At 37.3% G+C, this 26,999-nt stretch overlaps 1 protein-coding gene across 5 annotated transcripts in view; it reads right to left on the bottom strand.

Annotated features, from left to right (window-relative positions):
* The window catches only part of XPNPEP1 (X-prolyl aminopeptidase 1), a 57,911-nt gene that overhangs the window by 1,624 nt on the left and 29,288 nt on the right, over nucleotides 1-26,999 (bottom strand). For all 5 annotated transcript variants that reach the window (XM_074233747.1, XM_074233746.1, XM_074233748.1 and 2 more), the window contains 13 exons: nucleotides 24,617-24,712; nucleotides 22,424-22,505; nucleotides 21,745-21,955; nucleotides 13,903-13,992; nucleotides 13,365-13,415; nucleotides 11,225-11,283; nucleotides 10,962-11,039; nucleotides 8,702-8,773; nucleotides 7,410-7,470; nucleotides 5,705-5,774; nucleotides 3,221-3,394; nucleotides 2,793-2,869; nucleotides 1,243-1,341 (listed from right to left, as the gene is read on the bottom strand). In XM_074233747.1, the coding sequence (XP_074089848.1) occupies nucleotides 1,243-1,341; nucleotides 2,793-2,869; nucleotides 3,221-3,394; nucleotides 5,705-5,774; nucleotides 7,410-7,470; nucleotides 8,702-8,773; nucleotides 10,962-11,039; nucleotides 11,225-11,283; nucleotides 13,365-13,415; nucleotides 13,903-13,992; nucleotides 21,745-21,955; nucleotides 22,424-22,505; nucleotides 24,617-24,712 (1,220 nt within the window). The remainder of the gene's footprint in view (nucleotides 1-1,242; nucleotides 1,342-2,792; nucleotides 2,870-3,220; nucleotides 3,395-5,704; nucleotides 5,775-7,409; nucleotides 7,471-8,701; nucleotides 8,774-10,961; nucleotides 11,040-11,224; nucleotides 11,284-13,364; nucleotides 13,416-13,902; nucleotides 13,993-21,744; nucleotides 21,956-22,423; nucleotides 22,506-24,616; nucleotides 24,713-26,999) is intronic.

The raw sequence follows: 26,999 nt of genomic DNA, 5'->3' as shown, positions 1-26,999 counted from the left end.
AAAGATGACTGGAACAACTTCTCTCCATCCCTTACTCCTCTCTCTTTGATTAAATGTCCTAATATTACTCTCCAAGTTGCATTCAAGACTTTCTCAAAAACTCCTTCATCCTGGATATCCACTCCAGCCCTGGGATGAGATGATACCCTCATCCCATCCCTTTCTTTTCAGCCTCCATTAAGTGTCATCTTCTTCAAGATCAAGGACTTTCCTTCCTTCTGTGAGTATTCACAAAGCTTCAAACAATGCTTGTCAGTTAATAAACACTTAATAAATTCTTGTTGACTGACTAATCTCTAGCTACAAAGCCCTAGACTAATTAGAGTCAAGTATACTGCTTCAGCAACATTCTCAGCAAAGGGTGACCCTAGTTTTGTGCCCTAGAGAAATCTCCTGGATATTAACCATTTGCCAAGACTTTTGACCACCTACTCTGCTTTATCCTCTGAGATCAAGGATCCTCTAGGTCAGGTCTTATCTGCTCAGTGTTTGTCATAGTTTTCATAGTCCTATATGTCTGTATGTCTGGACTTCAGTTGGTTCCATCCTCTGACCTTTCAAACCTACTTAACTCTTTTCATGCTTTCACTTGAGGATGTAGATGCTGGGCCTGTTGACTATGGTAACATCTGAGCATCTGATCCTTTAAGTGCTGCTCCAGGTTCTGGCCCCTTGCCTAGTGCTCCTATCCTGCTTATCAGTCCCCATGCTAAGATGACAAATTATTTTGATACATCTGGGCTTGACAAGTCATGCGGGTATATGTTCTGTACAAATAGGAGTACAACTATTAACAGCTTGTGTCCTCCTAAGCAGGTACAATAAAAGTCCTCAGTATTCCATTTTCTCTGAATATCACAAACCACAGGCTGTCATTTCTACATACATGGAGACAAAGGAAGCCTTAATATTCATTTGTCAGTGGCCCAGTGGACAAAAGGGAATCAGTGAATGTTCCCAGGAGTCATCTGGTCCAACCACCTCATTTTATAGGAGGAAACTAAACCTAAAAGGGCGGGGGGGGGAAGAAAGATTTCCCAAGACCATACAATGAGTCTATGATTCACCTTCACATTCCCAGCAATATGTTCCCCCTTTTACAATAACTTTAAACACCTGCCCCTGAATAATCTAAAATATTCATATTTGAAAAATGAAGATTTACTCCCTCAATTAAAAAATGGGAAGAGAAGAGAGTGAAAAAATATCCCCACTTGCAACTCCCAGTGCCCTTGGCCTTACCTCTTTCTGTGTCAGCAAATCAACATCTATCATTTTGGTCTGTATCGGAACCAATGTCAAGGGATCAAAGGTCAAGCTTCCTCGACTACTAAAATTATACTGTGAGGGAGAGGAAGGAAGGAAACAGCAACTTTTAATTCTTGAATACAGACTGCCACAATCATAATGTACTTTCAGGGAAACAACATCATGAGAATGCCTCAGCAGGCTCAGTTCAGATTAGATATGACCAAGAAGAAATGTATAATAAGCCAAATCCCATTTTCAGCGAGGATAATAATAATAATAATAATAGCTTTATATGTATTATTTCATTTGATCCTCACAACCACCTAGTATAACAGGTGGTATTATTGTCACCATTTTATAAGTAAAGAAACTGAGGCTGAGAGAAGAGTTAGGTGGCTTACTTAGCATTACACAGTCACAGCTAATGACTAAGAACATCTCCCTAATTACAAGTAAAGCATTTGAAGATGCTCTTTGGTTGACTGATCTCTACCCACAAAATTCTAGACTATCCTAGTAAATATGCAAGTTTCTGGTTTTGTTCCCTTAGAGAAATATAAACTAGACAATGTCTCTGAAGTTAGAGCACCTAGGGTCAAATCCAACACCTAATACTAACTACCATCTCCCCAGCCTCAGTTTTGTCAGCTATAAAATGGGAGGTTTGGATTAAGGGAATGCTTGGGCATCTAAGAACATATGTTCATTTTTGGAAATGAAGTCCTAATATCATATCTTGTGGTGAGAGATATTTCTTATAATTGCAATAGGGTAAGATGAAGGATAGTAGAGGAAGGAGGAGAGAATAAGGAGGCCACTTAAGGTCAAGACTATAAGCTTTAGTTCAGGAAGACTTTGTTAAGTTTAATTCTCCAAAAGGTAAATACGTAAAACCAACTGTACTTGTCCCTTACAAATCAAGTTTCTTAAATCAAAAGTATCCTTTTTTCCTTGTTTGGCAGGACCTTCAGGGGTGGATGCATTTCAAACAAACTTTCTCTTTTAGGGGTAAAAAGCTCCCAATCAGCTTGGACTCAGGAACAAGGGATTATAGAAATCTCTCTCTAGAATGTGACATTTTCCAGAAGAATCATCAAACTCCTAAGAGTGAGCGAGTATATATATAAATCTCTTTATAACACAAGTACTGGGGACAAAACAGACTAACTCCTGTCAGGCTTGGTCCTGGACAGTATGAATAAATATATCTGCAGTCACATGAAAACAAGTTTAACAGAACCATCACATGCCAGGCCTGCATTCACATACTTTAAAAAGCAGAGTCGAGTTTCTAGAATTTTACAAAAATGAAACTGAATCTGAAGAATGTCCTAAAAGGCCGCAAAATATCAAGGAAAACAGGAAGTTAAATTACTAAGATGCTCCCAGTCCAAAACACACCAAAAGACCTTGCCTTCTCTTCAGAATTCTAAAAGCATAAAAGATTTTAGAATTTTTTAAGGGCCCAAGGGGGTGGGGGTGGAGGTAGGGAGGGGGATAAGGGATAAAAGGGAACAGGAGCTATTTACAAGTAACCTCACCTTAGTCTTTGCTGAAACTACAAGTACAACATTCTCAATTCGGACTCCAAAAGATCCATCTTCATAATATCCAGGTTCTGCAGAGATACAAGATAATTAGCTGATGCTGATCTGCAGAATCAGCAATCTCTTACAGCACCCTACCCCCAGGCAAAGTCTATTCCAAGAGTTGTGAGGTCCACTTGAGAAAACAGAAATTAAAGTGTAACCCTATGATTCAATCATCTCTTCCAATAGCTAAGAAAGTGACTAGCGTTCATGACTATCATGCCCACCTTCCCCCATTCCCAACTTCTTAACCCAAGTATCAAACCAGTTTACTTATAAAGTGACCTCTGGAGAAGAAAGGGAAACTGCCCTTCTCTCTGCACTCACAAACAGCATTAACACAGAGGGAAATCTAATGGAGAGAGTCATACATCACCTACCATCAGTAACAATCATGCCAACCTCCAGTGGCTCATCAGAAAAAGTTTTATAACTGATGCCACAAGGACCTTCATGAACATTCAGGAAGCAGCCCACACCATGGCCTGTTCCATGCAGATAATCCAGGCCAGAGTCCCATAAGGCAGAACGAGCAAAGGAATCAAGAAGGTGACCTGAGAAATCAGAAGGAACCCCTTTACTATTGTATAATAGCATGTCACTATTGAGAGGCAATATGAGATTAGAAAGAATACTGAGCATGTTACAAAGACATCTAGTCTGGGTCTACTCCCTTATTAGCCATGTGATAAGTCATTTTTAACATCTCTAAAGTTCAATTTCCTAACCTATCAAAAAGAATACTATTTGCATAAAATATGACACTGGGTTTAAGAAAAATGTTTTATAAAGTTTAAAGTACTCTATAAACTAAGGTTATTTACTATGTATAAAACATAAGCATCATAATTTTGAAATCTAATCTTCCATCCTTCAAAACACTAATGATCAAGTAAAAACATAGCATCTCCAACTATTGAAAGTCTAGCTGTCATTCAAGGTTCATTTCAACTTATTTCAAACCCAGACTCATACTCCATAAAACTTTTTCTGATCCCCCATTTCAAAATGATCAGAGTTTCCATAGTACTTTGCATTTTTTCTTTGAACTTTTCTTGTTCTCCTTTATATTAAATATGTCCTTATATTCTCTTACTAAACTATAAACTCCATAAGCATAGGCATGATGTCTCATTGACTTCACCAGAACCTAGTACAACATAGTAGAGGTTTAATAAATGTTTGCTATGTGAACAAAAGAGGTAATGAGGGGCAGCTAGGTGGCACAGTGGATAGACCACTGGCCCTCGAGTCAGGAGTACCTGAGTTCAAATCTGGCCTCAGACACTTAATAATTACCTAGCTGTGTGGCCTTGGGCAAGTCACTTAACTCCACTGCCTTGCAAAAAAAACTAAAAAAAAAGATAATGAAAAGGAGAAACTAGAAATGCAATGAAGATCTCAGAATAAATATTGAAGCATACACTTCCCTCTTTATAGCAAGAGTTGGGGGACTACAATAAAAATGCTGTTATACATTTCTTGACATGGTCACTGTATCAGATATTTCAGCTTCATTTTTTCAATAAAAATGTTTTCAGATGTTTCTGTCATGAGGTAAGTAAGGTTTGGAGTGAGGACAGGGAGAAAGGGCAAGATAAGAAATAATGGTGATAGTAAGGCAAAATATGCCACTATAAAATGTATTTTTAAAATATTTGCTGCATTTTGGCTAATATGGAAATGATCCACATGATTACATATGTAGAATCTATAGCAAATCCCTTGCCTTCTCAAGGAAGGAGAAAAGGGAAGGAGAGAATTTGGAATTCAAAATTTTAAAAAATAAATGTTAAAAATTGTTGTTTATGGGGCAACTAGGTAAGGCAGTGGATAAAGCACCAGCCCTGAAGTCAGGAGTACCTGGATTCAAATCCAGTCTCAGACACTTAATAATTACCTAGTTGTGTGGCCTTGGGCAAGCCACTTAACCCCATTTGCCTTGCAAAAACCTAAAAAAAATTGTTATTTATATGTAATTGAGAAAATATTAAAACTATTTGCTGAATTGAATAGTGATTTAGAATTGGTTATAAAACAATAACTCTCATTTACAGAACTTAGCACTTTATGATTCCTAACTGCTTTCCCCCTCCTAAACCAGTGAATAAGGAGTTCCACCTCTTTTTCAGATGAGAAAACTAAGGCTCCCAGAAGTCAATCATGAATAGCTCTCTTTAAGTGACTGAATCCAAGTCTTCTGAATCCAAAATTATCCCTTTTACAAAGCTCTTATCTAATCCTCCCAACATCCCTAGAGGCAAGGTTGTATCTGTTAATCAAAGATTTCTTAAACAGTAAGAGCACCTTGCTAAGCACTGGCTAAGAAAGAAAACATATCCTCTTATCAGATGAAGGAAACGGGGACCATAAAGGTTAAGTGACTTGCTAAGCTCCCACAGCTACTCAGTGAGAATCAAGACTTGAACCCACTTAAGACTTTAGACTCAAAATCCAGTACCATTTCAGTGACACCATTCTGTCTCCATCACATCATATAATACATATAAACAACAATATAAAATAGTCACAACACTATTTTGCTTTCTGATTTCTTTTTTAGCCAAAGTACTTATTAACTTAGCATGGTACAATGGAAAGAGCTAAGACTCAGAGAAGTTAAGTGATTTGTCCAAGGTAATATAGAGGATCAGGACCAGACTTGAACTTAGGTCTTCTAGGTCTATGTTTAGTGCATCTTCCAATTAAGGGAGCACTTAAAACATGCTCCATGACATCCCTCTCCATTTGAATTTAGGAGAATTAATACTTGCTGGTACAGATCATTCTTTAATCTGTTTTACAATCCCACAAAAAAAAAAATCCTTCAATGACCAAGCTCAACAACAGGCACAATCAATTACCTTTAGTTCCAGTTGGGAAAATGGCAGCACTCACAGCTATGTGGCCCTTGAGGACATATGTGAAGCATTCCTGCAAAGCACAAAGTCTAGTAAGCAATGGGAGCCCAAGGTATCAGCTGTTGGAGAAATGAACAAGTTCCTTCTAATGAGAAAACTTCTTTCTGAGGAGAAAGAGCAAGCTCCAACCTGTTCTCTGGATTTGGACACATGATGTCATCCAGAAAACCACAAGAAAAAGGAAAAAAGGAGACCCACATCATCAAACTGATTTTCCAAAATCCCCTTAAAAATGAATTTATAAAAGAAATGCTCCAGAGAGATAATAAAAAGAGAAACACTTAATAGGTGTATTTCACTTTAATATTTTCACTTAAGTCTCATAATACTCTGAGATATAGAGGGCAGGTATGGTGAAATCACTTTATTAGATTAGCTTCAGCTCCCTTTTTGTAGAAACAAGATTAGAAACCAGATCATCCTTTTAAAAAAAATTTTAGTCATATCTTTTAATAATTACTTCATTTGTGAATATATCTAACTCTCCTTCCCTACTCCATCACCTAGATCTTATAATAAACAATTAGAGCTCAGACTGTCAACTAAATCCAAAAAGCATATATGCAACACTCCACACTTATAGAGCCCACCCACCTCTGCAAAAGATGAAGGTGCATTTTCTCATCTTTTCCCTGGGGCCAAGCTTGAACCCAAGTCTCCTATCAGTTCAATGATCTTTGCATGAGTTCCAAACAATGATGCCTCACTTTAGAAAGTCCCAAGACCTCAATGCTAAAGTCCAGTTCTTTTCCAAAGTACCAATTTTCCAAATGAAGCAGAGAAAAGGACTAGAGAAAAGTCAGCTCAAATGAACTGATGAATGAAATATACTTCTAAAATATTTAACTCAGTGCCTTAATAAATAATTGTTTCTCTTACTACCACTCCCCCTGCTCCTTGTATTTTATGAATCTAGGTTCTGGAGAATCCCTCCCTGCTTATTCACTTTGATCTAGAAAAGTACTCACTTTTGTAAAGATCCATACACATTGTTTCAGACATACAGTGTCTGTCTATAAATTATGAGATAGGACCCAGTCAAATAAGATGTATCTGAAATCTAAACCAAAGGAGTTTTCAAAATCAAACCTATTCTGCCAAAGAGATAAGAAAATGTAATTCCCTCCTTTCTTTACAGATAAAGTATTTTGAATGTGAACTATCATATATTGTCTTATCTTTTATTAATCTTTGTTATGAGGGAAGGTTGGATGAGTAGGAGAGAAATATATTCAGAAATGATTATAATATAAAAACAAAATTGTGCAAAAAAAGTCAGAAAATCTCAAGTCTCAATAAAAAAAACAGTACCCTCAGGAAACTGAGACCATCACTTGAAGGAACAATGTTCTCAGTGATTCAACATGTCAAGACTACCAGGCAGAAACAAAGTAGAGTCTTTGTCACCTTGACCTTAAGAAAGTACCTTTGAAATTTTGGCAAATGTTCTGGCCTTTAATAATCAATTAAATGATCTCATAAAGCTGGTAATCCTGACTCCATGGTAACGAGCTATTTCACTGACCTACATATAATTTTACTGATTTCCAGAATCCCTTTCATAAAGGTGATGCTCCTTGTTAAACAAAATGAAAAAAAAATCAACAGATTTTCAAATTCTTTGTCACTATATCCTGGAAAGCCTTACCTTTTCATATGCTGATGGGGTCCCAAAGTGCATAGTTCGTGTCACATCCGTTGTCCCATCCCTTTCCAAAAGGAAGGACAAAAACAAGTCTAAAATCAATCCAAGCCTTTGTTGCAAAGGAAAAGGAAGCACACTCTATCTACAAATGTACCCAGAGTGGGAATGTACTCAAAGGCAGTATCCTGAAGCAGATTTCCCAGTCCAGGATAAATCAACTGTTTGGTAGGAGATGCCACTAATGAGTAGCAAGCTTGCATCCTGTAGTAAGCAAAATGCAAATATGCCAGTTGGGACAGGCCAAGGTGAACAGGGACTAGAGATTCAATGCCTCAACCTAAAACATTCATGAAGGACAAACTCTGGACCCTTGATTACATTGTCATTCAGAGAATAAAAAATCAGGGATAAATGGGATCTGGGAAACATCATTTGGGTCCAGCTCTATACTTTATAAATGAGGACTATTAAGAGGAGAAAAATAATTTGCCCAAAGCCACACAATCAGTTAGCAGCAGTCCTAAAATAAGAACCAAGGCTTCCTGTTCCTCTCTCCCCACCCCAGCCCAAGTAAAAGTGCTAAGAACCTATTACCTATGCTATTACCTGAGCCAGCTCCACACCTTCAATCATAGCATATTATTACTAATAGTTAGTCCATTAACTCAACTGAAAAATTGTATTTTCTAAGTTAACGGGATAAAGGGTTGGTTTCTTAATTAAGTTTTCCATTATCATCAATCCCTGTTTCATTTGGGAATGAGGCATTAAAAGTTACTGCTCTGGGGTGTATCTCAAATCACTAGCAATTAGTCACACATACATATGCTCCTTAATTTTATACATATGCTTTTTTTCCCCTTTTCTCATATCCTCCCACATGAAAGTCAGCAAATTCTTTTCTAAGAGCCCAGCATGGAGGTCACTTGTGTAAATAACAGGTCTAAAGAATGAACTGTTTAGAGGTTCAGAAATATCTCTCCTCATTTCTTAAGGACTCTAGGTCAACTGTTGCCCATTGCTTATGGATTGGGCCAGAGAAGTTTCAAGTAGTTCCTAAAAGCTTGGTTGTTTATGAACATCAAATAGCTTCTTGCTGATGACTAATATTTCTACCAAATTGCCCTCTGTGGGAATGGAAAACACCAGGGTGATATTTCAAGGGAAAGGAATAAGTCATGGAAGTGACCCCATTGGGAAGAAATACAGACAAGAGAAAGTATTCAACTAGAGTTAGGTAACTGGATTATAAATTCCCCTAGCATTGACAGACTCAAATTTTCCAAGTCACTTACTTGTACTGGGCTCCTGAGTCTATAAGGTATACTTCATTCAGGGATAATTTTCTATCCGACTCTGGGACTGGCCTAAGAAAGTAAATAAAAGTTAATTATTCCAGCTATTCTTATCCTATCAACTGGAGAATCAACACCACTTCTCAACTGGACTATAATCATCCCAATGTGAGAGGTCATTACATCTTTGGATTACCAATAGGGTCATGTAAATTTCTGGCAACATTATATTTGCTCAGATATTTAGTGTTTGGAACTGAAATGTGTTGTGAGAGATCCCAAAGTCATATTCCAGATTGCACTTGCTTTGCCTTCAGCATCAGGAAAGACAAAATTCTAGATTTCTTGGTGTAGTTACATCTAGAAGTCACCCAACATTGCCCCTCCATATTGTCCATATCTGGTAGGTTAAGGATGATTTCTGGTAAGACCATCAACAGAGAGACTCATTGTTCTTAGTGACCCTTACCTTCTCAGCCCAGTGTTATCATACACACCTTCTCATTCCTCAACAGTTACACATTTTTCTTTCCAAGATCATAAGGCAAGCACTGTTCATTTTTCCAAGTCTAGAAACTTCTCTATGTATATGTGTTTTTTGTATGTTTCTATTGGTAAACAGTGGGATCATAGAATACATTCATAAAGTGGAACTGAGATAGAAACAGATTTGAAAAAAATTATCAGCATCCATTTCAGATTTATTTTTAGATTTTTTTTTCAAGGCAATGGGTTTAAGTGGCTTGCCCAAGGCCACACAGCTAGGTAATTATTAAGTGTCTGAGGTCGGATTTGAACCCAGGTACTCCTGACTCCAAGGCCAGTGCTCTATTCATTGCACCACCTAGCCACCCAGCATCCATTTTATTTGTCAATATCATTGCCACTAATATCACAAAAGTTGGAATGATACAGAATTCTAGTCATTGTTGTAGTCCTTTACAATTAAACATAATTTTCAGGTCATGTATCCTGGGAAAATGCACAGTATGAGCTGAATTTGGAAAAGAAATTGAGAAAATATGGAACTCAAAAGCTTGCAAAAGGATGAATACTGAAAAACTATCTCTGCAAATAACTGGAAAAATAAAATAAAAGCTTAGTTTTAAAAAAAAGAAAAGAAACTGAGTTGGTTTTTAAAAAGATTGTTCTTTGGTTTTGATTTAGAGTTGATAGAGAAGTAATTAAACTCTTACAGTTCATATCCTCACCAGGATACTGAGGCAAATCAATGGATCTAAAGAAAGTATTCTTTTAAATAATGATCAATGTACTGATGTGACATTATACTCTTTCGAAGAGAGTTGGAGGAAAAGATCCAGGATACCTATTGCAATCAACTATGAACTGACCTAGAAGCAGCTAGGTAGCTCAATGGATACAGTGTTGGGTCTGGTGTCAGGAATTCCTAATATCAATTCCAACTTCACTTACTAGCTATGTGACCCTGGGCAAGTCACTTAACCTCTATTTGCCTCAATCCACAGGAAGAAGACAAACCACTCAGTATCTTTGCCAAGAAAATCCCATGAAAAGTTAAACATCAATATACTGCCAGAGAGAGTTACTAGGTGAGTTGGCATTGCTTAAATTAATGATTTGTCTTTTCAAAGAAAGGATCATTTCTGTAGCTGACATATGTGAGGAGCAAGGGAAGGGAATAAGTATTTATTAAGCACCCAAAGACAAGATCCCTTGAAATTAATGTGCCAGCATTACTCTTCTTTTTTGGGGGGGGAGGGTTCATAGGTCCTTCAGTAAAGCTCCTGGATCCCTGTTCAACTCAGTATTTAAGAAAGAAAAACTGTTAAATTTTTCTAATCTGATCATCAAATCATAGAATGACTAGAACATACCTCAGAAGCCATCAAGTCCACCCCTCACTTGAAAGATAAGGAAATTGAGGCTCAGAGAGATGAAGTGAATTACCCAAGTTCACCCAGGTAGGATCAGAGATGGGTTTTGAATCTAAATCTCCTGGGTCCAGACTCAATGCCCATCCCATGCTACCATTTATAATCAGGGACTACAGGAATCAGGTTAAAAGGCAATGAATTTATCAGCCATCAAAAGAGCCTTCCCTCCCCTCTGAATGAGATGGGTGCAATGAGGGTATCATGTATTCCCCCTAATCTAATATGCTGGATGGAAATCTAACTTGAATGCTAACAGCCTCCCACAAAGTAACTTTTCTCCCCTGATTAGACTCCGCTATGGAAGCAGCAACAAGGCCACTGGAAGGCTCCTCCATATCCCTTACGAGTAGTGAATGATGGCGCCATGGGGTCCAGTGCTGGAAATAGTTGGAAAGCTGAGGTCCACAAAATCAGCCTGCTGCCTAAAACAGAAAATTTCTGTCAGTTCAAGTTGGCACTAACGAGAAACATAAATGCCCTTCAGACACTGACTTTTTTTTAAACCCTTCTCCTAGCTTATGTCCCACACAGTCTTCCAGATTCTCAGTCTGCCCATCCCAAAGCCAACAGGAGATCAGAGGATCAAAAAAACACTGAAATTTCTCACCTGCGAAATTCCTCTGCTTTGTCTGCTGCTGAGATCTCTGTCACGTTGCCTTTGGGAACCTGAAAAGAAAGTAGGAAATAAATCACCTGGAAAATTAAAGCTTAATTTAATTACCTTGCACACATAGGAAGAGGGACAAGCTAAGGTTTAATTCATTCTAAAATCTCATATTGTAGTTACAGCACTAAAATATACAGCTTATGCCCTCTTCAGTTCTGTGTGTGTGTGTGTGTGTGTGTGTGTGTGTGTGTATGATTTTTAAAGCACCTAATTTACTCAAATTGATTGAACTGAAATATATTTATGGTATGATGAAGAAAAGTTTTGCACAGAAAGCCAGGAAGCCTGAATTCTTTTTCTAATTCAATGCAAACTAGCTAATGACTATGACTGAATCACTCCCCAAACTCTGTAGGCCTCGGTTTCATCTGTAAAATATAAGGATTAGACTGCAGTTATGTCCCAAGTAGTGAGAATAATGAATCCTTTAAAATGACTGCATGTTTTTGAATTTCTCTATTCAAAAAAATAATCATGTAAAATATGGTAATTGGTTCCAGCCCAATGGAAATATGCAGCATAAATAATGCAGGCAGTTCAGAGGCTTCATTACTCTCACTAATCAGGGCCTAGCTTTAAATTAGAGGTTAACTGGTTTTTTGTGTCTTGGGCCCATTTAGAAGTTGAGTACCTTCTCAGAATAATGTTTTCAAATTAATATTTTAAAATGTATATATAGGATCACAAAGAAACTCAATTTACTTAATTTTTAATTATTTTTATTTATTTATTTATTTGTATTTTTACATTTGTTTTTGCCCAGTTACATGCAAAAGTAAGTTTCAACATTTACTTCCAAAACCTTGAGGAGCTCAATTTATGTCAAAATAGTTATCAAAAAAATGTTTAAAGTAAAGGATCTTAAGTCAAGAATTCCTCGAATTAAATCCTTAAGATCCTACCTTACCTGTTCCATTCTTAACTTTCACTAATGCATTTTTCTAAGAAATAAATAATACTAATTATTTATGTATTTATGTATACTGGGAAAATTCACAATATAGGTGAATAGTGATAGAATAGTGACCCTGGTTTGTAGTTGTCAGCAGAACACAAATTCTTATAGGTCCTACCAACTTGGAAAGACTTCAAAAGCATGGACTCAATGACAAACTACCATCTATAAATGAACCTAGCTAAATAGAGAGATGTTCATTTTGAGAAGGTTGATGCTTCTGGTCAAGGTAACTCATGAAACAGTCTACTAAAGGATAGAGAAGGTGTGATCTTCAACAGAAGAAGGCATGTTCACACCAATAAAATCTCAGCTCCTGAAAGTATCTAAAGTATATTCCTATGGGGTTTTATAGTTTTCAAAACACTCATATGTCCTGTTTCATTTAATTTTCAAAACAAGAAATCTTGAGGCAGGACAGAGATTAGTGTTCAAATACAGTTAGGGGAAAAAAGCTTAGGGGGTTTCTGGGGCTTATCCAAGGTCATAGGGCTAGTGAATGGGCAGTTCTCAGTCAGTAAGCACTGATTAAGCATGTACTTGGTTCCATATACTGGAGCTACAAAGAAGGGCAAAAACATAGGCCCTATTCTCAAGAAGCTCACATTCTCATTGCCAGGACTCAAATTCAGGTTTTCTTGCACCAAATCCAAGACTCTTTCCATGATCAATTAAGTACCTGCAATTTTAACTGCTACATGAAAGGACAGCTGGATTCAAAAGTGGATTATAAATAAAAAAGGTAGCAAACCAGCCTCCTGGGTTTCACATTGAAAGATAAATGGAAAGAAGGCTTCTATAAGGGCAAACACAATGGAATTTTGAATTTTCCAAGGCAGTTCCTTCTCAGATCAAAATCATATTTTCACTCCCTTAACTCTTATCCCACTTTCCCTTCTCTGAATTCCCTTAATGAAATATTCAAAGTGGAAGCAAATAATTCTTTTTTTGGTTAAGTCCCATCACCAGGACTAATCCTAGAAAGTACAACAAACAGGCGGGGTTCTGCCCGAGAATTAAACCCATGGTTTAGAAGACAGGAAGAGAATTCCAGATTCACAGATATTAAATACAGATTCATTATGGACTTTACAAAAATGTTACTGGGAAAAAAAAAGGACTAACCTCTTTTTCCAGCCAGTTAAAGAGCTCACAGAGGGCGACAGCATCTTTGATCTATACAAAGAATGATAAAAAACAGTTACATAGCTGATGCTGAGATTTAGAAACAGAGAAAGGAAAAACAGGAAATCCCAGATTTCCATGAGGCATCTTGGGCAACTAATGGACCACAAAGGAAGTATCCTCCTCTGAGAACATATCAGCAGTTCCACAAAATTCATGACTGAATAGGCAGAGCCCATTTCATTTTTCAGGGTTCTAGAGGAAGGAAGTAATAACAGTTCCAGAGGAAAGATATAATCAGAAAAGGGCCACTAAGACCTCATATTTCCCCTTCTTCCAAGTCATCTCTGTAACAACTGAGACACAAAGGGAAAAAAATCATTTCAGATACTGGACCAACATAAACACTGGAACACTAGGCAAGCTATCTAGTGAAACCATGATGACTCAGGGCTTAGGGTCAATATAGAATCTGCTAAACCAAAGAAGAAAGAGTCTCCATCAGGAGCTTAAAGATACATCATAAACCTTTACTCACATGGGCTCTCCTCATGCCTTCCGACTCGGTGAAATTCTTCACAGCCTTCGAGATGCATATTGGGGTATATGGCATGCAGCAGCGATGTTCCTACAGTAGAAAGCACCATTTGATTAGAACCCATCATGGTCATCTCTCTACTCATAGACCAAAAGGACACAAACCGTGACCTCTGGTGAGCACGACTGCTCTGAAGAACCACTTTTGTGAAGAACCCCTTGCCAAGGGCTGTAATTCTTGCCCTTTATAGTTACAAAAGGCTATTACTCTAGCAGTAAGAGGAGACACTAGTCTTTTGTTCATAATACAGGCAAGTGACTAGTCTTTTGTTCTTAAGACAAAAATAAGTAAAATAAAATGAGACACCAATAAGAAAGGCCATACCCAGTTAAGGACCCAGTTAATTGCTGTGGAAGCAATTCCTGTATTGTAAAAGACTGAAAAATATGATGTCTAAGGTTCCTTTCAATTCTGAGATATTCTCCTACAAGGAAAATCAGGAAAGAGGGAAGCATGGTGGAGAATATTCTATTAAAGATCAGAGACAGAATAAATTGTTGTGATTTTTGCCATCATAGAATCTCTGAATATATAGAAGAAGCAATATGGCATAATGAATATAGAATTGGCCTTAAAGTCAAGAAGACCTGGGTTCAAAACCTTCCTCTGACATATATCAGCTAAATGACACTGAACAAGGTAATTCTATAAGACTAGAAGTTGCAGTACATGGCTAAAAGGCATTAGTAGAAGGTATTCCATCAACTAGAAGTTCCTGTTACTCAAGAAATCATAGGTTCAGTCCCTAACTCCATCTATAAGATATTACAGACTAAACAGGGAGAAACCATGAGAAGTTTAAGAAACAGCTTATAGGTCCAGTACAAGAACATGGAAAGGTTACAATGAGAGACTTTAAATTTCCAAACATCTGCTGGATAGTACTCTTTTTCTGCCAAAAGCAGCAATAACAATTTCTTAACTTGCCTTATTGAAAATTTCTTACTTCAAAAGATAAAGGATCCAAGAAAGGGGAATCTGATTATAAATCTGATTTATAAAAGAAGAGATAGTGACTGGGATAGAAATGATAAGAATGTCAGGATTTATAAACTTTAGAGGAGTTTATGAGAGAAGATGAAAAGAAATATTATCTGTAGAGACCAATGAAATACATAAAATACTCACCAATTAACTTTGCTTTTCAAGATAAAGGAAAAGTAGGGAATGGGATGTATACAATAGTATTGTCCAATCCTATGCTCAGAGAAGGGATAGGTGCTCAGCTTCAGAGTAGATGGAAAAATGATAATTGGCAATGGCAAAAGAAGGGAGGTGGAGGGGGGTATTAATTCTTATTTGGCTTCTGTTTTCTTTGTCAAGAACAATGACCTTTGGATGGAGCAGAATAGAACAAAAGTAGACAAAAAGCAAGTTAATATCCAAGGTAAAATGTAAGGAAACAATTTAGCTGCTCTTAAATAATCTGGTCATGTGAACCAAATGAAATATTCTTCTGAGTTCTGGGTGAAAAAATCAATGCATATGACTGCTGAACCACTGAAATTAACAGATGAAAGTTCATGAAAAATAAACAAGGTATTACAGACCTAGAATATAGTCTTGATGTTCACAAATCAGAATAGAATCTGCAAACTAAAAGTTAATGAGTTAGACTGCAATTCCTTTGAAAATTCTAGGATATATCATTAAAGAGATGACAAGTTTCTGTTCGGGAATTCTCAAAGGAAGAATTTCAAACTGAGGGAATTGAGGGGATTAGGACAGCAAGTGATTAATTATGGGAATTGTGTGAACCACCCTGACTCCCTCCTGTGACTCAATTCTGGAGTTAGTTCCTTTTATATACAATTACAGATCTACTCAAAAATCTGTCTTATAAGAAAACTTTTTTCATTTGTAGGAACTGGGAGAAAATGTATTATATGGGGCGGCTAGGTGGCATAGTGGATAAAGCACCATCCTGGGAGTCAGGAGTAGCTTGGTTCAAATCCGGTCTCAGACATTTAATAATTACCTAGTTGTGTGGCCTTGGGCAAGCCTCTTAACCCCATTTGCCTTACAAAAACCTAAGAAAAAAATGTATTATATGCCTTAATGTGGAAAGGAAACCAGTTAGAACCCTTACTTAAAGACCTAGGTTGTACTGAAAAGAAACCTGGTCAGATCCAAACAATATATCTGGTATATCTCAAGCAATCCATATTTCTTACATATGTTGATGTGTGTGTATGTGTGTGTGTGTGTTTATAAAATATGAATACTGACCCCATACTGGTCAGTCAGCTATTATTTTATTATTTCCATATTCCTTTGAGTATTCATAGATGCTGGGGGAGGGGTTCTTTTCTGAGTTCAAGGAATTATACCTATTCACTCTCCCCTTCCCAGCTTAGAAAGTCCCTAATCTTTCCTCCAATTAGAAATCAGAATATCTAATGATGTAAATTGGTTAATTGTTTCCTTTTAATTAATTGCTCTTATTTGATTGTTTTTAATGATCAAAAGTCCATCTTTCCCTGTACTTGGGATTCAGTTCAAATACACTATGCAACTATTATGCTTTTCTTAATAAATCAATATGATCAAACTTTTGTTTCCTCAGTCATTTCATCTTTCATCCATCACAAAACTTTGTGGTTGGTTCAGTTGTTTCAGCCATTTCTGATTCTTCATGACCCCATTTGGGATTTTCTTGGCAAAGATACTAGAGTGGTTTGCCATCACTGCTCCAGTGTATTTTACAGATGAGGAAAATGAGGCAAACAGGGCTTGCCCAGGGACAGACAACTAGTTAGGTGTCTAAGGCCACATTTTAACTAAAGTCTTCCTGACTCTAGGTCCAGCACAATATCCATTGTTCCAGATAACTGCCCCCAAACTACTAGCAATTGCTAAAGATCACTCATAATAAGAGAAATACATTTTACCTCATACCCAGCAAATGGACAAAAATGAAAAAGTGATGGAAATAATTAACATTAGAATGACTGTGAAATAACCTGCTTACTACTATGAATTAATCCAACCACCCCAGAAAATTAAAATTATGCTTTAAATTTTTTCTAAGATATCCAAAACCTTTAAGCCAGAGATCCTAATGCTAAGTGTCTACCCAAGGGAAGGCAAGAACAAAGAAAAGCCCTATTTGTACCAAAATATCACCAGCAGCATTGGAGGAATGGGAGAGTGGTTAGTTGATCCCACTGAGGGGGGATAAAGGTGTACAGCAAAGAACTGGCAGTCAACAATCTAAGTGTCCATTGATTGGGAATGACTTAAATACATAGTATTTACAGAGAATGTAACTGAATATTACTGCACCCCAAGGAATTGTAAATATTAAGAATTTAGAAAAGTTTGGAAAGACACGTAAACTTTTACAGTAATACAAGAAGAACCAGAAAGCAATATACACAAATAAAACAACAAAGTAAACATAAAAGACAAAATGAAACTAGACACAATTTAATTATAATAATCAAGCTTGTCCCTGGACAAAAGTTGGGAAACTGTAGCTCTCCCTCCCTTTTTTGAGAGGAGATAAAGGATCACTGAGTATAGAATATTGCTTATATTATCAGCCATCATCAATGTGCAGGTAGCTTTTGCTAAACAATTTTTGGCTCCTTTTAAATCTTTGTTTTAAAAGGGATGACTTGTCGAACAAGAGGGATAGGAGAAGGGATATATTCAGAAATGAACATTATGTAACAAAATGCATGTGTATATGTATGTATATACACATGCATATATACTTATGTGAATGTGCATATATTTTTGTGGACATGCATTGTATACATACAAAAATGTATGCATGTATGTACAAGCTTAGTTAGCACAAAAAAGAAGCAATGATTACAATGAACCCAGCATAACTCCAAGAATAGGTCATGCCAAAAACAAATAAATAAACCAAAAAACCACAGGTCCTGCCAGACTAATATCATTTCCTTTTTTTGACAAGGCCACTAAACTGGTACACCAAGTTAATATATAACATAGTTTATCTAGGTTTTAGTAAAACATTTGACAAAATATCCAAGCTATTCTTATGGAAAAGATGGAAGAATGTGAGCTACATGACCATATAATCAAATAGATTCCAGACTCATTGAATGGATGAGGAATGAGGAATCACTGAAAGTTCGATGTCAGATTTAAAAGGCATTTCCAGTAAAGTGAGCCAGAGAACTGTCCATAAGCCTGAGTTGCTTAACATTTCTATCTATGACTGGGTTAAAAACATAGATAGCATTCTTTTCAAATCTTCAGTTAAAACAAATCTAGAAGAGGTAGTTAAAACATAAGATAAAAGTTAGGATCTTTTTGGTAAACTACAAAATTGGGCCAAACCTAATAAAATAAAATTTAGTGGGGATAAATGGAAACTTAAATTTGGATTTAAGAAATAGATATCAGAAGGAGAAGCATGGAGCCAGTCCATCTGAAAATAACCTGGAGTCTCAGTAGACTACAAATTCAATATACTTAATAGTGTGATATAGTAGACCAAAATAATAATAATAATAATAATAATAATAACAATGAGAAGAAGAAGAACAATTGTGTTCTTGGGCTGTATTGAGAGGCATAATTTCCAAGAATAAGAAGGTAAGCACTGGCCCTGGAGTCAGGAAGACATGAGTTCAAATCCAGCCTCAGACTTTAATACTTACTAACTGTGTGATGGGCAAGTCACTTAATCCCATTACTTTACAAAAAAAAGGAATAAAGGAGGTGATATTTCCTCTGTACTCTGCATTGGTCAAACCATGCCTAGACTCATGAGTCCAGTTCTAGGTAAGTTTAAGAAGGTTTAAGGACTTTAAAAAACTAGAGTGCACTCAGAGAAGTACAACCAGACTGGTGAAGGGACACATACTCTATGAAATAATCAATGATGAAACTGGGAGTGTTTAGCCTAGAGAAAAATAAGATAAAGGGAAACATAATTGCCTTCAAATCTTAAAAAGGTGGCATGTGGAAGAGGGAGTAGATTTATTCTACTTTGTCCCAGACTGAAAACTAAGAGAATGGAAGGGAATTACAGAAAAAGCAAGTTTAAGCTTGATGTAATTAAAAAAGAATCAAAACAGGCTTTCTCAGGAGATAGGAGATAGATAATTCTTTAAGACTTATATAGCATTTTGAATGATTAAAAAGAAACAATAGTTTTGATGGAAGTATAATGAATTGATATTTAAGAAACTTAGTTCTTGTTTTATTTATTTTTATTTTTAAATTTATTGTTTTAATTTATTTAATCTATTTTACTTTGGGTGATTAATAAAACAAAATAAATTATAAAATAAAAATAAAGAAAGAATCAGGTTTCTTGGCTGTCATTACACTTTCCACCAAAATAATTAGTTTTCAACAAATAATTGAATCTAAGCTAATTTTTATCTATGAAAATATTCAGCTCCCTTATGCATGCCACTACCATTCCTTGCCCAAGCAGGACAGGGAATACCTCTATTTAAAAAAAAATTTAATAGACATCAAATTTAAATTGTTATTCTTTTTTATTTTCATCAAACAGTAATTAACTTCAAGAGGAGAGTATCTAACATACTAGAGTGAAATTAAATATTTAGCTGCCACAGTAGGGGTCACTCTTACAAGAGGAAAAAATATTCTAAGGTTACAAAAGGGATCAAAAGTATAAGACATGCCACACCAAAAAAACTTTTTTAAGGGTGGGGGGGGGGAACTCCTTAGATCTAAGCAATAAAGGGTTTTCCCAAGGTTCCTCCTTCCACTACCACGCTGCTTTACAATATCCTGAGCCCATGAATCAGTTCTCTGCTTCATTTTGCTATTCCTTCTCATCCTTCTCCAAACCCCTGCCCTGGGTTATTTTCCTTCCATCAACTCCACTTACATTTCTATGCTGCTGAATACTACTAGAGGAAAGTACCTAATCACTGCAAATTTTTGTTTTCCAGTCTGACCTGGGCTCACTCCATTCCAATCACTCTTTCCTGATCAACTCTCTTGAATTCTGTTGATCAAAGAGATTGTTCTAAACCTCTTCTCAAGATATTGCTACTGTTCCTCACTCCCTCTCAAGCAAAGACTTTGGCTTCTCAAACTTCTATGAAAGGGGGACAGAGAGAAGAAAAAGGATAGTCCTTCATTAGCTCCTCTCAAACCTCCATTATAAATCAACTTAGTATTATTCCATATACTCTCCTCTGGCTCTAATCTCAAAGAATGAGACAATTCTCCTCCCACTACCAATCTCTTCATCTGTGTACTTGGTCTTATCCTCTGATTAAGTCTTCAACGTTTCTTTACCCACTAATGCCTTTTTAATCTGGTTTCAAATATGCCCAACTTTTCCCAACCTTAAAAAACTAATTTGACCTTACCATCCTCCTCAAAGTCTTATATCTTTTTTCCCTTTCACAGTCAAAATCCTAGGGGGAGGGGGGGGACTCAACACTGTGTGCCTCTGCTTTCTCACCTCCCATTCAATTCTTACCCCTTTGTAATCTTCCTTCTTTCCAAAATCTTTGATGATCTCTTTATTCATTAATCCAAATGGCTTTTTTTCATAGTTTTCTCATCTTTTTTAGATCTCTCAAAATTTGACAGTGTTGATCATGCCCTCCTTCTGAACAGTCTCTCCACTGGGTGTTTGTATTACTTGCTCTGTAATTTTCTTCCTGCCTGCTTCATCTTCTCAATCTCCTTTGCAGGATCAACATTCAAGTCTCACTTACCACCTCCCCATGAATGGGTATTCTCCAGGGATCCTCCCTGAGCACACTCCTTTCATCTTTCTAAGTTTCCTCTCAGTGACCTCATCAAGCTTCAAAGAGTCAATTATCATCGCTATGCAGATGACAATTTATAAATATATATATAATGTATGTATATATGAATATATGCATGTGTGCATATTTAAATATATGATAAATGTCTATTCATTTATTTCATTATTTAGCCCTCATCTCTCCCCAGAGCTCCTTCATTAACAACATTATGCTAGACAATAAGTTCTGGATGACCCATAGGCATCTGAAACTTGTTCTATTCAAAATGGAACTTGTTATCTTTTCCTCTAAACTCATTTCTCTTTCTAATGTCTCAATTTCTATCCTTCCAGTCCTTCTAATCACCTAAGTTTGCAAAGTTGGAGTTGTCTTCAAGTCTTTTATCCTCTCTCCTCTATATGCAACTGGTTGCCAAGGCCTCCCCTAGATTTTTCTCCCCCAGATCTTCTCTTTAGTTAAACCATATGGAATTTCATCACTTTTTACCCCGACTATTATAATACTTTTCTAGGTATTTTGATAACTGTATTGTAACATAGAGTTCAGCATTCACTCATTACTCAAGCTCTAATATTCTGCCAACTTAATCCACAAACAACATAGTCTTTGCTGACTCTGTCCTCTCCATGGTTCAATCACTCAGAAAACAGGGGCATGACATGTCCTTCCTCTGGACCCTGGTCCTTTTCAAAGGAAAAATTGTGCTTTTATCTTTCACTCTATTATCTTTGCAGAGTTTGTGGTATTTCCCTCTTCCTAGACAGATGTTCTTGCTGGGGGAAGTGGGAATAGGAGTTGTCATATGCCCAGCCTTCTAGGTTCTTCTTCCCCTTTCTCCTTTCTATCTGTTTCAAGAGAAATTGGGCAAAATCACCATTCTGATCTGACAGTAATTTCCAAAGAAACTGATGACTAGAGAGCAGGAGGAAAGAAACAATGGAGCTCAGTTCCAATAGGGGCTACTAGGGGTCAGGAACCTGAGCACAGTGGTATGACATGAAGAATGGATCTAGAACTGGGAATAAATGATACCCACCTTGGGAATGGCCTCGCTTACAGCATAGCTGGCTTTGTCACTGATCCACACCTTTTCTTTTGGGGAGAGACCAGTGCAGATGGTCTTGAGCTCAGTCAAAATGGATTTGTAAGGAAGCACTTGGACTTTGAACTCATCTGCCAAGCTGGAGTTAAACAGAAGATGCTCCTTCACGTCAGGTGCTTTGGTTCGGTCTCCATCAATAAAAAGCCTGAAGAGAGGTGGGGCCAGAATATAGAAAGAGGAAGACAAAGAAATAAGGAGAGGAAGAAAAAAGAACAACCATGAACCTCAAAGAGTCAACCCATCTACCGCACAGAGTTTAACATACCACTGTTATATGTGTATATATATATTATTGATTGTGGTTTAGGGGGCTTTATCTTCCTGACAATCAGAGAGAAGTCACAGATGGTTATATACAGCCAAAGGAAGCTGTTCCAAACAGGCAGTCACTCAGAGTCCAATAGGGCTGGCAGAGAGATAGTGAAGTGGAGAGAGAGGTCAGGTAACAATAGCTCCTTGGGGGAAAAGTGCTTTGCCCATTTTACCTAGTCATGTTTAGCATATCCCTAAACTGTGTTTATACAATCTAGTGCTAAGGCAAGCAGGGAAACAGGAAGGCTAGCCCTAGGAGGAAAATAGGAAAGAAAAGTGAGTAGTTATGTGTTGAATTCACCTGATTGTGTCTGTTCCAATGATAGCATAGGAAAAAAATACTGGGTTGTGCTCCACATCTGATCCCCGGAGATTGAACAACCCTGGAAAATAAAACAGAGGGGGCCCCATTACCTACCTAGCATGAGATATGAAACCAGGACCAGACCTGGGAAGAGAAAAGTGCTCAGGGACTGGAAGCCAAAGTCCATAGAAAAAATAAATGATAGGTCAAGAATGGCCTATACTCCATGTCAACACATTGTTGACTCATGGAAGTTTTCTTTCACCACACGATGGCGCCCAAACTTTGTCTCTAGCCAGAAAGTTCACAGACTCCCAAGTGAAGTAGAAATGAAGCTCTTGCAGGGAAATCCTGCCAAATAACTGACAAATTCAGCTAGAATGACTAACTCCCTTCCTTGTTCTACTTGGGGGTACCCTCACCCCTAGCTGCTTTCTGAAATCTGTTTGGTGGTATTCTCCAAGTCTATCAAGCTCACAACAGAAAGTACAAGAAGAACCCCCGCCCCAATAGGGTAGGATGGGAATCTCAGGAGAAGGATGAAGGGACAGAGAGAGAGAGAGAGAGAGAGAGAGAGAGAGAGAGAAGCTTCCTACTTGGTTCAATGAGGACATAAACAATCTCTAGGGAAAACAGAGAAACAAAGCTACATGCAAGTGAAGCCAAAAACAGGCCTTCCTGTAAGTTTCAATGAGTCCCAGTTAGAACTGCTTCTTTGAAAACAGTGAGTCACAGCTATTGTAGTATATGAATGAAATTAGAACTAAAAAGTGCCACCCAGAATTCTGTCATGGTACTAACCACTGGCAAAAATCTGCTTATCCTTCCCTGCCTTCTACCTATCCATACAGGCCACATCTTAACCTCAGTTCCCCTTTTATTAAATGAAGGGCATGGAAGAGGTGTTCTCCAAGATCCCTTTTCTACTCTATATTTTCAGATCCCTACATAATGAGGTTCAGTTCAGTTTTTCAGTTGTTCCTGATGCTTCATGACCCCATTTGGGGTTTTCTTGGCAGAGATACCACAGTAGTTTGCCATTTCCTTTGCCAAATCATTTTACAGATGAAGAAACTGAGGCCAACAGGGGTAAGTGACTTGCCCAGGGTCTTTTAGCAGTAAGTATATGAGATCAGATTTGAACTCGGGAAGAAAGTCTTTCTGACTCCAGGTTCAGCACTTTATCCACTGTGCCAGATTAAATGACCTTTGAGGTCCCTTCTAGCTTTTAACATAGGAAATTATGATCCTGTGGTAAGCCTACTTTGCACATTAGATTCATCTCAGAGAATTAAAGAATTCAATAATTGGAAGAGATTACACAGTCATATATTGATTAGTACAACTATAACATACCTAACAATCCAGACTCTCCATGAAGACCTCCAAGAAGAGCAATCTAAAACTCAGTCCATGCAACTTAGAGATGGCTCTGATAGGAAGTATCTTTTTTTTGCCTGTAACATCTTGCCTAAATTTACCTCTTTACAACTTATACCTATAAGAGTACTGTAATAAGACTAACAATTCTGAAGAATTTCTGAACTGCAAATACAAGTATATTCCAGAGATGGAGGTGGGGAAAGGGGAATTTCTCTTGAAATTAAGATTTAAAAAAGTAAGCCATCCTTCTTCTTGGCAGAGAACCAGAGAGAAAGTAAATAGACCTTATTAGATTGCTCCAAATCACAGTCTAGATTTTGCTAAGCACAGACACCAGAATTAGGCATAGGCAAAATCAGAGATGAAAATTTACAAAATTTCTATTACAACTTATAGATTTAGCCAGAGGTTTCTGTTTCCTGTGGGGAAAATTGCCTGAAACCAAGAGGAATGTTTTAACATCACCTACAAAGAGGATAGAGACTGATTTAGAACACTTAAGCCCAACCTTTTCATTTTTGGATCCTTCATTCAAGCAGTTTTTAATGTGCCCAATGTGACCAGCAGTAGGTAGGTATCATTCACCTGGTTATTCTTAGCCTCTAAATTGTAATATTAATCCTTCACTCAAGTCTCCCCTCACCATCCAATCTTAATAGACATCTCTTGTATGCATTTAGAACTGTAATTGAACCACTCTTCATTCCATAGCTTCTCAGTAAGTAAAATGATGTGAGCAAAGAGATTCCAGGGAACCTACAAAAAGATCAAGTTAACATACCCAAGCAGTGAAATGAGAGTACTCACATGCAATCTCATCCAGGGCAGTGACCACAAACCACACCACTTTTCTCTCTGCCATTTTCACTCGAAGGTCAGCAACCTTGTCCTTCCAGGCTACACCTAAAATAAACAAAATCTTAGACTTAAGGCCCATTCTTCTAGGAAATCTTCTCATAGGAGAAGTGCTGCCTTAGTCGAATATATTCTATTAGACTGTAAACTCTTCATGGGGGCACAGAGAAAGAGTGATATCAAATCCTTACAATTACACTGACATCCAATAAAATTTAAATTTTATAGAAAAGGGAGTTTTGGCCTAGAAAACAGGAAACATGGATTCTAGTTATCCCTTCCCTTTCTATTTGTGCAAACTTAGCCAAAGCAGCTGAGTTTTATGATACTGAGTCTATAAAATGGGGATAAAATCTGAAAGTCTTGAAAATCAGAAGATAAAATGAGGTCCTATTAACTATTAAAAATATGATTTATACTGAGAGCACTACTGATGATAGCAAATTGCAGGACTCTCAAGCAGATGTCACTGGGAGAAGGCTCAGGTAATAAAGACTTGGTGAAGCTTGGCAGGAGACATACTTTGCCACTTACTGTATGGTCATAGGCAAATCACTTAAAATATCTAAGCCTTAAAAATTAGGGCCCTCATAAACAACTAGAGAGAGACAAGACCATGGTGCTATGGAAAGAACACTATCTCTTTAGTCTGAAAACCTGGGTTCAAATCTCACCTGTAGCACTTCTATGGATGTGACTTTACACAAGTCAAGTAACCTCCCTATGTCTCAATTTCCTCATCTATGAAATTAAGGAGATTGGACAAGAGGTCTTCTGAAGTTCTTCCATGAAATTATCTCCCCCCCATTAGACTGTGAACTTTATTTATCTCTCTCCATTGGAGTGTGAGCCTCTCAAGGGCAGAGATTATCTTTTGCCTTTTGCTATATCCCCAACACTAAGCCATAGGAGCTTACTAAACATTTACTGACTACGAAGCCAAAGCTAAAGGAATGTTGCACTCAGAGAGAGGTGAAGTTATTATCATTGTTGTTGTTTATCCTTCATTTTCAGAGGACCAATTATACCATGATGTCTTGACTTGCATGTAAATTGGATTAAAGAAAGGCAGAGCCACACAAAGTCATCAGCCTCACTCTCTCTTCCAGAGTCATCCAATGGCAAGACAAAAGTCAGGATGATTGATAATGGCCCAGGATGCAGTGGATGACCTTGGAGTCTTTGATGTCTATCTAACCAAGCTCTAGGTTTCCCACAATGTATGCTTCAGCTATCTTCATGGCCACTAGAACAAAGTGTTCTCATTGACCCATTCCATCATGCTAAGCATAGCCTTCACATGCTTGTCATAGACATCCCCCTAATTCATCAACACATCTGAGGACTGTCATTTACCTCAACCTGGTAACAGAACATCTGCTGATGTATGACCATTGTGCATGGTTTTTGTGGCTATTGTGCATGCCTACTTAAATATGACATACAAACCAGCTATGGTGATCCTCCTCCAAGAGATCATAGGAGATTTGATTTCACATTAAAAGAGGTCTTAGAGGTCTTGTAATACAAACACATATTACAAATGAGGAAACTGAGACCTTTGAATCTATAGAGGCAAAAACCAATGAGTAGTGAAAATGACATGGACAGACTTATACTTTAGGAAAAAAACACCTGACCAGTGATGTGGAAGATGAATTGGAGAGGAGAGAGAAACGATGCAGTGAGAAACCGTTTTTAGAGAAACCTAACAATAGGACCTAAACTAGACACTGATACTTGAGAAAAGGAAATAGAAGCAAAAAACGTATAGAGGTAAAAAACAGAAGATTTAACTGATTAGTTGTGGTGTGATGGGAGAATCAGAAGTTAAAATTGACTCTGAAATTAAGAACATGATTGACTGGAAGAATGGTGGTACCTCATTGGAAATAAGGAAATATGGAAGGGAGAAAGAGTTCAAGGAAGAAGGATAATGAATTCAGTTTTGGATACACCTTATAAAGTTTGAGATGTCTATGGAATATCTAGTTAGATGTATCTAATAGGCAATTAGAGATGTAGTACTGGAGCTGAGGAAAGACGAAGACTGCACATATAGATATAGGAATTGTCTACTTAAAAGTGATATTAGACCTCATGTAAGTTGATGAGATGACTTAAAGGAAAAAAAGAAGACCCAGTACAAAGCCCAGGGATATAACCCTAAGAAAGAGTTGTGACATGAATGAAGAACCAACAAAGCAATGTAGATGTGGTCAGTCTGGTTAGGAAGAAAGCTGAAAATTCAAGAGGAGAAAATGATCAACAATGTTAAAGGCTGGAGAGAAGGCAAGAAGGTTGAGGCCTGAAAAAATGCCATCAGGTTTGGCAG

This window comes from Macrotis lagotis, chromosome 4 (genome assembly GCF_037893015.1).
Source record: "Macrotis lagotis isolate mMagLag1 chromosome 4, bilby.v1.9.chrom.fasta, whole genome shotgun sequence".
In the NCBI taxonomy this organism is placed as follows: domain Eukaryota; kingdom Metazoa; phylum Chordata; class Mammalia; order Peramelemorphia; family Peramelidae; genus Macrotis; species Macrotis lagotis.
The sequence above is the reverse complement of the archived record's forward strand: the minus strand, read 5'-3'. Positions and strand labels throughout refer to the sequence as shown.